General features: G+C 48.6%; 1 protein-coding gene across 22 annotated transcripts in view; it reads left to right on the top strand.

The window, feature by feature from the left end:
• The first annotated feature begins 4269 nt into the window (after nucleotides 1-4269).
• The window catches only part of ZNF43 (zinc finger protein 43), a 43363-nt gene continuing 34277 nt past the window's right edge, over nucleotides 4270-13355 (top strand). For 3 of the 22 annotated variants that reach the window (XM_065536181.2, XM_065536174.2, XM_065536168.2), the window contains exons 1-4: nucleotides 4270-4430; nucleotides 5314-5399; nucleotides 9001-9136; nucleotides 11186-11297. Coding sequence is in view for 10 of the 22 variants with exons in the window: in XM_065536168.2 (XP_065392240.1) it covers nucleotides 11230-11297 (68 nt within the window). In the remaining 12 variants the exon portion in view is untranslated. Of the gene's footprint in view, nucleotides 4431-5313; nucleotides 5400-8996; nucleotides 9137-10425; nucleotides 10564-11185; nucleotides 11298-13355 lie in introns of all 22 variants that reach the window. The other 19 variants (XM_065536176.2, XM_045378923.3, XM_065536180.2 and 16 more) reach the window with 16 other exon arrangements.

Raw genomic sequence — 13355 nt, 5'->3', positions numbered from 1 at the left:
GGGGTCCTGCCTCAGCCTCCCTATTACAGGTGCGCGCCACCATGCCCGGCTGATTTTTTTTGTATTTTAGTAGAGAGGGGGTTTCACCATTTTGCCAAGGCTGCTCTCGAACTCCTGAGCTCAGGCAATCTGCCTATCTCGGCCTCCCTAAGTGCTAGGATTACAGGCGTGAGCCACCGCTCCCGGCTTACAGTGAGCTTCTGTAGATGGTAAAAAATGCCAATCAGTCCCCCGGGGCCCGCCCGGCCGAGTGGTCTTTCCAGCCCACCCAAGGCGGCGGGCCGCGCTACTCAAGCCTTAGTGTTCCCGGACGCTGTGCTGGGCCGGCCCTTCTCCCTCCCGCCGCGCCCCAAGCCCTGCGCGCCCGGCCGCTGGCCTTGTCTCCACGGCCGCACTGCCCTTGCCACCTAGCTCTGCGCCTGCGCCGCGCGTCTCCGCCTTGAAGTTTGTTTTTGTTTTTTTGAGACAGAGTCTTGCTCTGTAGCTGAGGCTGGAGTGCAATGGCGCGATCTCGCTCACTGCTGCCTCTGCCTCCCGGGTCCCGGTTCTAGCGCTTCTCCTGCCTCAGCCTCCCGAGTAGCTGGGATTACAAGCGCATGCCACCACACCCAGCTAATTTTTGACATTTTTGGTAGAGACGGGGTTTCACCATGTCGGTCAGGCTGGTCTGGAACTCCTGACCTTGTGATCCACCCGTCTCGGCCTCCCAAAGTGCTGGGATTACAGGCATGAGCCACGGCGCCCCGCCTACCTTGAAGTTTTGAGTGACACCCAAGGATAGCCACCGGTGTCTTGGCCATGGAAGCCTCCTGCATCCTTCCCGCCCCCAGTTTGATTTGCAGCCTCATGGCTGTATTGTCCTAAAGACGCTTTTCTCTGGCCTTGTCCAGTGAATACGGTTCACACAGTTAAAACTGCTTTTTGAGAATGGAGAATAGATTATATTTAGTTACCACTGTGCCTCTTTGTCACCTGAGAGATCCATTTATTCTTAAGTGTATTCGTGCTTTCAGACATCTCTGGACAACTCAAATGACAAGAGGCTGTTGTTTTATAAAGGAAACAAACTCTTTAGATGTGAAATCCTTTTCTTCTTCTCCTTCGTGAAAGATTCCTTTCCTTCCTTCCTTCCTTCCTTCCTTCCTTCCTTCCTTCCTTCCTTCCTTCCTTCCTCCCTCCCTCCCTCCCTCCCTCCCTTTCTCTCTTTCTTTCTTTCTTTCTTTCTTTCTTTCTTTCTTTCTTTCTTTCTTTCTTTCTTTCTTTCTTTCTTTCTTTCTTTCTTTTCTTTCTTTCCTTTCTCTCTCTCTCTTTTCTTTCTCTCTCTCTTTCTTTCTTTCTTTTCTTCTTTTTTGTTTTTTTACATGGAGTTTCGCTTTTGCTGCCCAGGCTGGAGTGTAATGGGGCGATCTCTGCTCACCGCAGCCTCTGCCTCCTGGGTTCCAGCGATGCTCCTGCCTCAGCCTTCCGCATAGGTGGGCTGCCACTGCACTCCAGCCTGCGCAACAGAGCGAGACTCTGTCTCAAAAAAAAAAAAAAAAAAAAAGGTAAATAGTGGTACTTGAGCAGTTTCACGTGAGAATTGAGTTGTGGTTTCAATGTGGATGGGCAGTTGTTCAAGATGGAGCACCAAGTCTCATTGAGCAGCAGGAGCCACACTCACCTTTCCTCACATCCCACACCGTGGTCCTTCACTTTTCTTCTGTGCTTGAATTTATTTATTTATTTTTATCATTTTTATTTTTTTAATTTTTTTGAGACGGAGTCTCGCTCTGTCGCCCAGGCTGGAGGGCAGTGGTGCAATCTCGGCTCACTGCAAGCTCCGCCTCCCGGGTTTACGCCATTCTCCTGCCTCAGCCTCCAGAGTAGCTAGGACCACAGGCATCTGCCACCACGCCCGGCTAGTTTTTTGTATTTTTAGTAGAAACGGGGTTTCACCGTGTTAGCCAGCATGGTCTCGATCTCCTGACCTCGTGATCCACCCGCCTCAGCCTTCCAAAGTGCTGGGATTACAGGCAGGAGCCACTGCACCTGGCCGAATTTTTTTTTAATATACATACTATTTTTATTATATATATGTGTGTGTGCATATGTGTGTGGGTATGAGTGTGTGTGTATACACACCCATACAGTTCGCACTCTGTCACCCAGGCTGGAATGCAGTGGCTAAATTATAGGTCACTGCAGCTTCAACTGCTTAGGCTCAAGTGATTCTTCCACCTCAGCTTCTTGAATAGCTGGGACTACAGGCATGCATGTAACAGCACACTCGGCTAATTTTTTTTTGGAAACAGAGTCTTGCTCTGTCACCTAGGTTGGAATGCAGTGGCCCGATCTCGGCTCACTGCAACCTCCGCCTCCTGGGTTCAAGCAATCCTCCTGCCTCAGCCTCCCGAGTAGCTGGAACTACAGGCACCCGCCACCACGCCCGTCTAATTTGTTGTATTTTTAGTAGAGACGGGGTTTCACCATATTGGCCAGGCTGATCTCGAACTCCTGAACTTGTGATATGCCCACCTTGGTCTCCCAAAGTACTGGGATTACAGTCATGAACCACCGCGCCCGGCTGTTAATTTTCACAATGTTTTGTAGAGACTGAGTCTCACTATGTTGCCCAGACAGATCTTCAACTCCTGGGTTTAAGCAAGCATTCTACCATGACCTCTGAAAGTGTTTGCATCACAGGCATGAGCCACTACACCCAGACAAAAATATTTTACAAAAAGCTGTTACAGGCCTGGTGCGGTGGCTCACGCCTGTAATCCCAGCACATTGGGAGGCCAAGGCGGACGGATCACCTGAGGTCAGGAATTGGAGACCAGCTTGGCCAACATGGTGAAATCCGCCTCTACCAAAAATACAAAAAATTAGCCGCTCGTGGTTGCATGTGCCTGTAATCCCAGCTACTTGGGAGCTGAGGCAAGAGTGTCACTTGAACCAGGGAGGCAGAGGTTGCAGTGAGCCGAGATCGCGCCATTGCACCCCAGCCTGGGCATCAAGAGTGAAACTTCACCTCAAAAAATAAATATAAAATAAATTGGCCGGAGGCGGTTGCTCACTCCTGTATTCCCAGCACTTTGGGAGGCCGAGGTGGGTGAATCACGAGGTCAGGAGTTCGAGACCAGCCTGGTTAATATGGTAAAACCCCGTCTCTACTAAAAATACGAAAATTAGCCAGGCGTGGTGGCTCGCGCCTGTAATCCCAGCTACTCGGGAGGCTGGGGGAGGAGAATCACTTGAGCCCGGGAGGCAGAAGTTGCAGTGACCTGAGATTGTGCCATTGCACTCCAGCCTGGGCGGCAGAGTGAAACTCTTTCTCAAAAATAAATAAATAAATAAATAAAAATTTAAAAAACGATTACAACCAAAACATGATTTGTGATTGTGCCACTGTTCTCCAGCCTGGGCGCCAAAGTGAGACGTTATCTCCAAAACCAAAACAAAACAAATAAACTTATAACAAAAGTGAACTTCTAAGGTTGCGTCATCCGTTGCCCCTCTCTGCCCTCCTAGCTATCACTATTAAATATAATGGGTATTGAGAAAACTGTTAGATATTATTAAGGAATTCCTATATATTTTCCAGTTAAGTGTTCTGATGTAGCTCAAGTATTTTCTTACCCCTACCTCCAGGGTCTAAACTAGCAAATCACCTCAGGACACCTACAGAGGACAATTGGCGATTTTCCAATAGAAAGTGAAATAACCCCGTTAATGAGCACAGTCAGGGCACAATCACCCTAAAAATAGTCACTTCACACAGATTGGTTTAGATGTTTTTCTAAAATGAGCAAATTTAGGCAACGTAATTCATGTTTATCTATCCCCAGCTCCCCTGCTTCCCCATTCCTAATGGTCATCCCAAGATGTGTACAGCAGTATGGTACAGCATGGTGAGAAAGGACCTCAGGGATGGCATGAGGGTCTTCCCTGCATTATCAAAACGATTAAAAAGTTGTTAAAAGGGTATCAAAATGTTCTGTTTCTTACCCTTAAGTAGCTACTAACATGCATTATACAAGCTGACCCAGGTAAGGAAAAGAGAAAGTGCATTTCAAGGCTCAGCTCACTTGTTAATTAGGTGTAATTCCCTGGGCACGTGACCCCGCCCACTTGAGCCTATTTCCCGGTCCATAAAATGCGCTAATGCCGGGGAGGGTGGGTCCTGGAGGGTCCCGGAGCTTTATCCAATCAGTGGCGCTGGCGTGGGAACCACCCAATCAGACGCGCAGTTAGAGAGGGCCGTGGTTTCCGGCTTTTGGCTGGGCCTTTGTCTCCCGCTCCCGCCAGAGTTTGGGATCCGTCTCTGCTTTTCCGCGTCCTCCGCCTCGGGAACCCCCGGTGACTTTGTCGCAGCCTCCGTTACCCTGTGATCTGCAGGTCCTGGGAGACGCACAGCTAAGATGCCCGGACATCCTGGAGGCTGGGAAATGGTGAGTGCGCGGGGTTGGGCATCCCGAGAGGGGAGAGCGGGCTATGAAACTGGCGGGACCGGCCCCCTCACAGTCCGCTCCTTGAGTCCTGGTCGCTGGCGCAGCTCCGCCCCAGGCCCCTCTGGCCGCAAGATGGCGCCTGGACCTGCAGCCCAGACTCCCGCGTCCTGCCTCGTTCCTGCACGGTACCCTGTCTGGATCTCTTTGGTCAAGTCTGCACCGGCAGCCCCGAGTATTTCCCAGATTGTTCAGGGATGCCGGACGGGTCATCGGGGCAGAATCCCGACTCGGTGTCTGCGCAGGAGGGGCTGCGGCCCTGGAGTCTTCAGTTTCTGTTTCTTTTTTTTTTGGAGAGGGAATCTTGCTCTGTCGCCCAGGCTGGAGTGTAGTGGCGTGATCTCGGCTCTCTGCAACCTCCGCCTCCGGATTCAAGCGATTCTCCTGTCTCATCCTTACGAGTAGCTGGGATTACAGGTGCGCACCACCAGGCCCGGCTAATTTTTATTTTTTTATTTTTATTTTTTATTTTTATTTTTACTTTTCCTAGACATGGGGTTTCACCATGTTCGCCAGGCTGATCTCGAACTCCAGACCTCAGGTGATCCGCCCGCCTCGGCCTCCCAAAAGTCCTGGGATTACAGGCGTGAGCCACTGCGCCCGGCCTCTTACGAACATTTCTGAATCTCGCACTGGGAGGCTTTCAAAAGTTGGACAATTGACTCTCATATGTGGGCCTGGTCCATAGGTGGGTTGGTTACTCTCAGACCAAGATTCAGTACACATGTGAGGCTGTGACTGCACTGAAAGGCACAGTCTGCAGACAGAATTGTGGCTCTCTTGCAATACTTCTGTCAACCATTGAGATTGTGACTCATGTACTTAGACCCAACATACAGGAGGTGTTGACTTTCATACCTGGAACCTGGACATGTGTGGAATTTCTAAACACATTCCTGGACTTTCCTGCAGGTAAGATTGTATGCATCTACTAAGCACCTTAGTGATTTGACTCGGTGCCTTGGCCCAGCCCACAGATGAAGATTGTCACATATCGCTTGACTTTGCACCTTGAAGATGTGACTTTTTTCCAGCTTTGTTGATGCCCACAGGTGGCATTGTGACACATAGCTGGGCCTTTCACTGAGATGATGGGAGTCTTTTTTCTTGCCTTGGCACTGCCCACAGGGTGCATTGTGACATATTGGTAAGCCCTGCATTCAGGTTATGTGACTCTCCTTTTTTCCCTAGTCCCTGAATATTTTGGATGTTAGGACATGTTACTAGGTCTAACACCTATAAAATAGGAAGCTCCTGCCCAGGCCCTTTCTTTTTCCTTTTTTTTTTTTTTTTTTTTCGTTTGAGACAGAGTCTCGCCCTGTTGCCCAGGCTGGAGTGCAGTGCTGCGATCTCAGCTCACTGCAACTTCTGCCTCCCAGGTTCAAACGATTCTCCTGCCTCAGCCTCCTGAGGTACTGGGATTACAGGTGCCTGCCACCACACCCAGCTAATTTTTGTATTTTTAGTGGAAACGGGGTTTTGCCATGTTGGCCAGGCTGGTCTGAACTCCTGACCTCGTGATCCGCCTGCCTCGGCCTCCCAAAGTGCTGGGATTACAGGTGTGAGCCAATGTGCCTGGCCCTGCCCAGGCTCTTTCTATAGAGGGCCTTGTGACATATCTCTGTATCAGTCACCTAGGAAAGTGACTCTCCATTTTTGCTTGCCTTCTGCCTACAGGAAAAATTGTGACTTATCACTAGGCTCAGGTACCAGGTAATGTGTCTCTCCTGCCTGGGCGTGGACCACAGAGAGCATTGTTATCCATTGCTGGGCTCAGCACCCAGGTGATGTGACTCTGCTGCCTGTGTCCTGCTTTCAGGAGAAGGTTGTAACATATTCCTGGCTAAATATTCAGGTGATGTGACACTCCTTTCTGGTCTCTGCCCTCAGAAAAGACTGTGACATATTCCTGGCCCAAAACCCAGGTGATGAGACTCTTCTCTCTCCCTATTCACAGGTGGAATTGTGAAATATAGCTTGGCCCAGTTCACAGGTGCAATTATGACTCTTCTACCTTCAACCCGCCAATAGGAGAGATGCTGCCTCTTATAGCTAGACTTATGGTTATGAGTATTATCCTGGGTCTCTTTCTTGTACAAAGGTCATAGAGAATTTTTTTTTTTTTTTAAAGGACTTTTGTTCATGTTTCCCGGGCTGGAGTGTAGTGGTACAATCTCGGCTCACTGCAACCTCCGCCTCCTGGGTAATTTTTGTATTTTTAGTAGAGATAGGATTTTGCCATGTTGGCCAGGCTGCTCTTGAACTCCTGACCTTAAGTGATCCACCCACCTTGGCCTCCCAAAGTGTTGGGATTACAGGCGTGAGCTACCATGCCCAGCCAAGAATTACCACGTTTTTTTTTTTTGAGACAGGGTTTCGCCCTTGTTGCCCAGGCTGGAGTGCAATGGTGAGATCTTGGCTCACTGCAACCTCTGCCTCCTTGGTTCAAGCGATTCTCCTGCCTCAGTCTCTCGAGTAGCTGGGATTACAGGCATGTGCCACCACGCCCAGCTAATTTTGTATTCTGAGTAGAGACGGGGTTTGTCAGTGTTGGTCAGGCTGGTCTAGAACTCCCGACCTCAGGTGATCCGCCTGCCTCAGCCTCCCAAAGTGCTGGGGTTACAGGCGTGAGCCACCGTGCCCAGCCTAATTACCACTGTTTTGAATAGTATATAAGTTTCTCGTGGTACAGAGAGTGTTCAGTAAACAGGTGAGACTGTGTTTCTTCTTTGCCCACCCCACCAATCGTTAGAATTGTCACCCTCGGCCGGGCGCGGTGGCTCACGCCTGTAATCCTAGCACTTTGGGAGGCCGAGGCGGGCGGATCACAAGGTCAGGAGATTGAGACCATCCTGGCTAACACTGTGAAACCCCGTCTCTACTAAAAATACAAAAAATTAGCCGGGCGCAGTAGTGGGTGCCTGTAGTCGCAGCTACTCAGGAGGCTGAGGCAGGAGAATGGCGTGAACCTGGGAGGCGAAGCTCGCAGTGAGCCGAGATCGCGCCACTGCACTCCAGCCTGGGGGACACAGCGAGACTCCGTCTCAAAAAAAAAAAAAAAAAAAAAAGAATTGTCACCCTCACACAGTGACGGAACCCACTGGTGAGGTCCTGAATCTCATGCATGGACATAGTCCACAGTTAAAATTGTGGCTGTTATATGTGAACGTTATGCAAGAGTTTGAATAATGACTCATTTCTACATCTAGTTCATAGGCAGGTGAGAATTTTTCTATCTGAACCAATGAGAAGTCTACCTTCCTGAGGACATGTTGATTGTCATACCTGGGCTGAGGGCCAGAGCTAACACAGTTCACAAAAGAGTTGGAGGCTCTTATGCACAGGTTCAGTTCATTGGTGAAATTGTCACTAGCGTACTTAGACCCAACATAGAGAATTTGGTGACTCTCATACCTAGAACTGGGACCCGTACGGGATTAATTCATTACTGGACCTTCCTACAGGTCGGATTGTGACATACGCCTTTGTCCAGCACCTGAGTGATTTCAGTTTCCTGTCTGGTCCTAGCCCAAAGGTGTGATTGTAATATATCACTGGTCCCAGCACCTAGGTGATATGACTCTCCTCTTTTTATGGGACCCCACACGTTTTGGGTGTTGTAAAAATATTACTGGATCCTGCACCCATGTTATGTGACTCTCCCACCTGTGCCCTACGTGTTGTGCCATATTATGGCACAATATGTCACACTAGAAATTGTTACATATGGCTGGGCACGGTGGCTCACGCCTGTAATCCCAGCACTCTGGGAGGCTGAGGCTGTCGGATCACTTGAGGTCAGGAGTTCAGGAGCAGTCTGGCCAACATGGTGAAACCCCGTCTCTACTAAAAAAAATACGAAAATTAGCCGCACATGGTGGTGCATGCCTGTAATCCCAGCTACTCGGGAGGCTGAGGCAGGAGAATCGCTTGAATCCAGGAGGCAATGGTTGCATTGAGCTGACATCGCGCCACTGCACTCCAGCCTGGGCAATAGAGCAATACTCTTTCTCGAAGAAAGAAAAAAAGAAAAAAGAAATTGTTACATATAAGGCTGGGCACAGTGGCCTAGTGCCTGTAATGCCAGAACTTTGGAAGGCTGAGAGTGGGTGCATCACGTGAGGTCAGGAGTTCAAGACCAGTGTAATCAATATGGTGAAATGCTGTCTCTACTAAAAATACAAAAATCAGCCGGGCATGGTGGTGTGCGCCTGTAGTCCCAGTGACTTGGGAGGCTGAGACAGGAGAATTGCTTGAATCTGGGACATGGAGGTTGCAGAGCCGAGATGCGCCACTACACTCCAGCCTGGGCAAGAGAGTGAGACTCCCTGTCAATAAATAAATAAATAAATAAGTAAATAAATAGTTACATGTTGTTGGTTCAACACCCAGGGGATGTAACACTTTTTCTCTGGACCCTGCCTACTTTTTCTCTGGAGCTTTGTGACATAACTCAATGATGCCCATCACCATGGTAATGTTACTTTTTTTTTTTTTTTTTTTCTGGAGACAGTCTCGCTCTGTTGCACAGGCTGGAGTGCAATGGTGTGATCTTGGCTCACTGCAACCTCCGCCACCCAAGTTCAAGCGATTCTTCTGCGTCAGCCTCTTGAGTAGCTGGGACTACAGGCATGTTCCACCATGCCCAGGTAATTTTTGCATTTTTAGTAGAGATAGGGTTTCAGCATGTTAGCCAGGCTGTTCTCGAATTCTTGGCCTCAAGTGATCCACCCTCCTCGGCCTCCCAAAGTGTTGGGATTATAGGCGTGAGCCACTGCGCCCAGCCAGTAATGTTACTTTCTTCTGCCTGGTCTCTGCTCACAGAGACCTAGCATCAAGGTGATGTGACTCATCTTTTTCTTAGGCCCTGCATATTTGTGTATTGTGACATACTGCTCAGCTGAACACCTAAAGGATGGGAGTCTCCTACCTGGGCCCTTCCTACAGGGAGCATTGTGACATGTCCCTGCATTCATCACCTAGAGGATGGGACTCTCCTCTTCTGCCTGCACCGTGCCTACAGGGAAAATTGAGGCATATTGCTGTGGCCAGCGACAGATGATGTGTTTTTTTCTGTGTGGGTCTTTATTACAGAAATGATGGTTGACATATCGCTGGGCCCAGCATCCCGGTGATGTGACAGTCTTCTTCTGTGTGGTCCCTGCTTACAGGAACATTGTAGCATATTGCTATGCCCAGCACCTAGCTGATGAGATTCTCCCCTGGTTTTAAGTTTTGCCTGTAGCGGACAATGTGAAATATTGCTAGGCTCTGCACTGACATGTGAGTCTTCTGCCTATGATTTGGCCACCTGGGCCATTGTGACATATCGCTGGGTCCAACAGCCGAGTGATACTACTTTTATGCCTGGACCCTGCCTATGGGTGGCATTTCCAGATGTCTTTGCACCAGTCACACAAGTGATTTGACTCTTGTCTTACCTGGTCTCTGCTCACAGGAAGTGTTGCGACATTTTGCAGCACATAGCTGATTTTATTTATTTATTTTTCTTAGCTTTTCCTCCAGGGAAGATTGTAAAATATTGGTGAACCCAGCACCAAAGTGATGTTACTGTATTTTTTTCTTGGCCCTGCTCACATAAGACATTGTGACATGTTGCTGGGTTTTACACCTAAGTGATGTGAGTTTCCTGCCTGTACCATGCTTACAGAAAACATTTTAACATATCTGTAAGCTCATCAACTATTTTATGTGACTCTCCTCTTTTATCTGGGCTTTGTCCATAGGTCAGATTGTAATATATCTTTGAGCCTGGGTTGTGCTAACAGAAAAGAGAGTGACTTATTGCTTGGCCCAGCACACAGGTGATGTGATTCTTTTGCTTGGTCCCTGTTCACGTGGTCATTGTGACATAACTCTGGGCCAGTCACCTAAATAATAGATCTCTTCTTTTTATTTCTGAATCTGTCCACAATAGGAAATGTGAGATATCGCTTGGCCCAGCACCCATGTGATGTGACTCTCCTCTCATGCCTAGGCCCTGCCCACTGTAGTGATTGTGCTGCCAGCTCCTGCGTTATATCACTCTTGTCTTCTTCCTGAGCCTTGCAAACAGGTAGCACTAGGAAATATCCCTGGGCCTTTCACCTAGGTGATGTGACTTTTCTGCCTGGGCTGTCCTTTCCGGGTATTGTGACATGTTGCTGGATAAAGCATTTAGGTGATGTGACTTCTCTACTGCTTGGACTCTGAACAAAAAAAAGATTTAGATTTATCACTGGGCCCAGCACCTACATGATGGGACTCTTCTCTTGTCTGGGCCCTGCAAATTATTATTATCATTATTATTATTATTTTTTTTGAGATGGAGTTTTGCTCTTGTTGTCCAGGCTGGAGTGCAATGGCACAATCTCAGCTCATCGCAACCTCTGCCTCCTGGGTTCAAGCGACTTTCCTGCCTCAGCCTCTCAAGTAGCTGGGATTATAGGCATGTGCCACCACACCTGTCTAATTTTGTATTTTTAGTAGAGACAGGGTTTCTCCATGTGGGGCAGGCTGGTCACAAACTCCCAACCTTAGGTGATCTGCCCACCTCGGCCTCCCAAAGTGCTGAGATTACAGGCATGAGCCGCCTCACCTGGCCCCTGCATACATTTTGTATTGTGACATAAAGCTGGGTCTATCACCCAGGAGTTTCATACAAAAGATTATGACATATCTTTTCATTCATCACCTAGGTGATGTGACTCTTCAGCCTGTGCCCTGCCAAAAGAGGATTGTGATGTATCATTGGACTCAGCATCTAGATGATGTAACTCTCATCTTTTGCCTGGACCTTGCGTATTTTGGGTATTGTTACACATTACTGGGTCTGACATTAGGGGATGGGAGGCCCCTGCCTGGGCCTGCCCACAGGGGTCCTTGTGACATATTTTGACATCTATCAATTATAATATGTGACTTTTCTCACCTACATGCACCTTGCCCCGCCAAAACATTGTAACATATCACTGGGATCAGCAACCAGATAATGTGTGTCATCTCTCAGGGTGTTGCTCATAGAGAGCACTGTAACATATTGTTGGGCCCTGCAGCCAGGCGATGTAACTTGCTGCCTGTGCCCATCTTTTTTTTTTTTTTTTTTTGAGATGGAGTTTCACTCTTGTTGCTGCAATGGCGCAGTCTTGGCTCACCGCAACTTCCGCCTCCCAGGTTCAAGCGATTCTCCTGCCTCAGCCTCCCTAGTAGCTGGGATTACAGGCATGTGCCACCATGCCCGGCTAATTTTGTATTTTTTTTAGTAGAAACGGGGTTTCTCCATGTTGGTCAGGCTGGTCTTGAACTCCCGACCTCAGGTGATCTGCCTGCCTCGGCCTCCCAAAGTGCTGGAATTACAGGCACGAGCCACCACGCCCGGCCTGCCTGTGCCCATCTTTTTTTTTTCTTTTTTTTTTTTCTTCTTTTTTTTTCTTCCTTTTTGTGGAGAATGGGGTCTCGCTATATTGTCCAGGCAGGTCTCTAACTCCTGGGCTCAAGCTATCCTCCCACCTCTGAGAGCTGGGATTACAGGCGTGAGTCACCGCGCCTGGCGCCTGTGCCCATCTTATAGGAAGAGATGTTAAGGCATCCCTGGCCAACCACCTAGGTGATGTGACTCTCCTGTCTCGTCCTTGCCCTCAAAAAAGATTGTGACATATCTCTAGGCCAGCCCCAGGTGATGTGACTCTCCTGCTCACTCCCTGCCCATAGGTGTAATTGTAATATTGTAACATATATATATATATTTGTAATTTTTTTTTTTTAAATTGAGAGAGAATCTCGCTCTATTGCCCAGACTGGAGTGCAGTGGCGCCTGCCGGGTTCACGCCATTCTCCTGCCTCAGCCTCCTGAGTAACTGAGACTACAGGCGCCCGCCACCATGCCCGCCACCATGCCCGGCTAGTTTTTTGTATTTTTAGTAGAGATGGGGTTTCATCGTGTTAGCCAGGATGGTTTCTATCTCCTGACCTCGTGATCTGCCTGCCTTGGTCTCCTAAAGTGCTGGGATTATAGGCGTGAGCCACCGCGCCCAGCCCTTGTCACATATATTTTGCCCCAGCTTACGAATTACCATGATGATTCTCGTATCTTGAACGAGGCAATAAAAGAGGTACACCTTGCCTAGCTAGGCTTGGGAAAACAAACATGATTCTAAGTTTTCTTTTTTTGCAAAGGTCATAGAGAATTACCACTCTCTCAAATATTATAAAAAAGCTCTCAGGTGGTACAGAGAGTGTCATCACAAACCAGAAACACAGATGAGATTGTATTTTGTGTATCTTTTTTTTTTATTTTGAGACGGGGTCTCCCTTGGTCACCCAGGATAGAGTACAGTGGCACGATCTCAGCTCACGGCAACCTCCGCCTCCCAGGTTCAAGTGATTCTCCTGCCTCAGCCTCCTGAGCAGCTGGGATTACCAGCGTGCACCAGCACGCCCAGCTAATTTTTGTATTTTTAGTAGAGATGAGGTTTTACCATGTTGGTCAGGCTGGTCTCGAACTGCTGACCTCATGATCCGCCTGCTGCAGGCTCCCAAAATGCTGGGATTACAGGCGTGAGCCACCATGCCCAGCCTGAGATTGTGTTTCTTAAATGAATACCCTGCCAATCATTATACTTGTAACCTCAGTACAGACAAAGCTTACTGATGAGGTCCTAAATCTCACATGCAGATGCAGTCCACAGTTGGAATTATCACTGTGATATGCAAACATCGCCAGAGTAGGAATGATGACTCATTTCTCAACATAGCCCACAGGCAGGTGAGGACTCTCCTATATGGATCATCCAATTGGAGAGATGTTGACTCTCATACCTGGGCATAGGGCCACAGGTACGATCATGGGCTTATACGATCACAAAGATC

Source organism: Macaca fascicularis, chromosome 19, assembly GCF_037993035.2.
Source record: "Macaca fascicularis isolate 582-1 chromosome 19, T2T-MFA8v1.1".
In the NCBI taxonomy this organism is placed as follows: Eukaryota; Metazoa; Chordata; class Mammalia; order Primates; family Cercopithecidae; genus Macaca; species Macaca fascicularis.
Note: the sequence above shows the minus strand (reverse complement) of the source record. Positions and strands in the feature narration are given on the sequence as shown.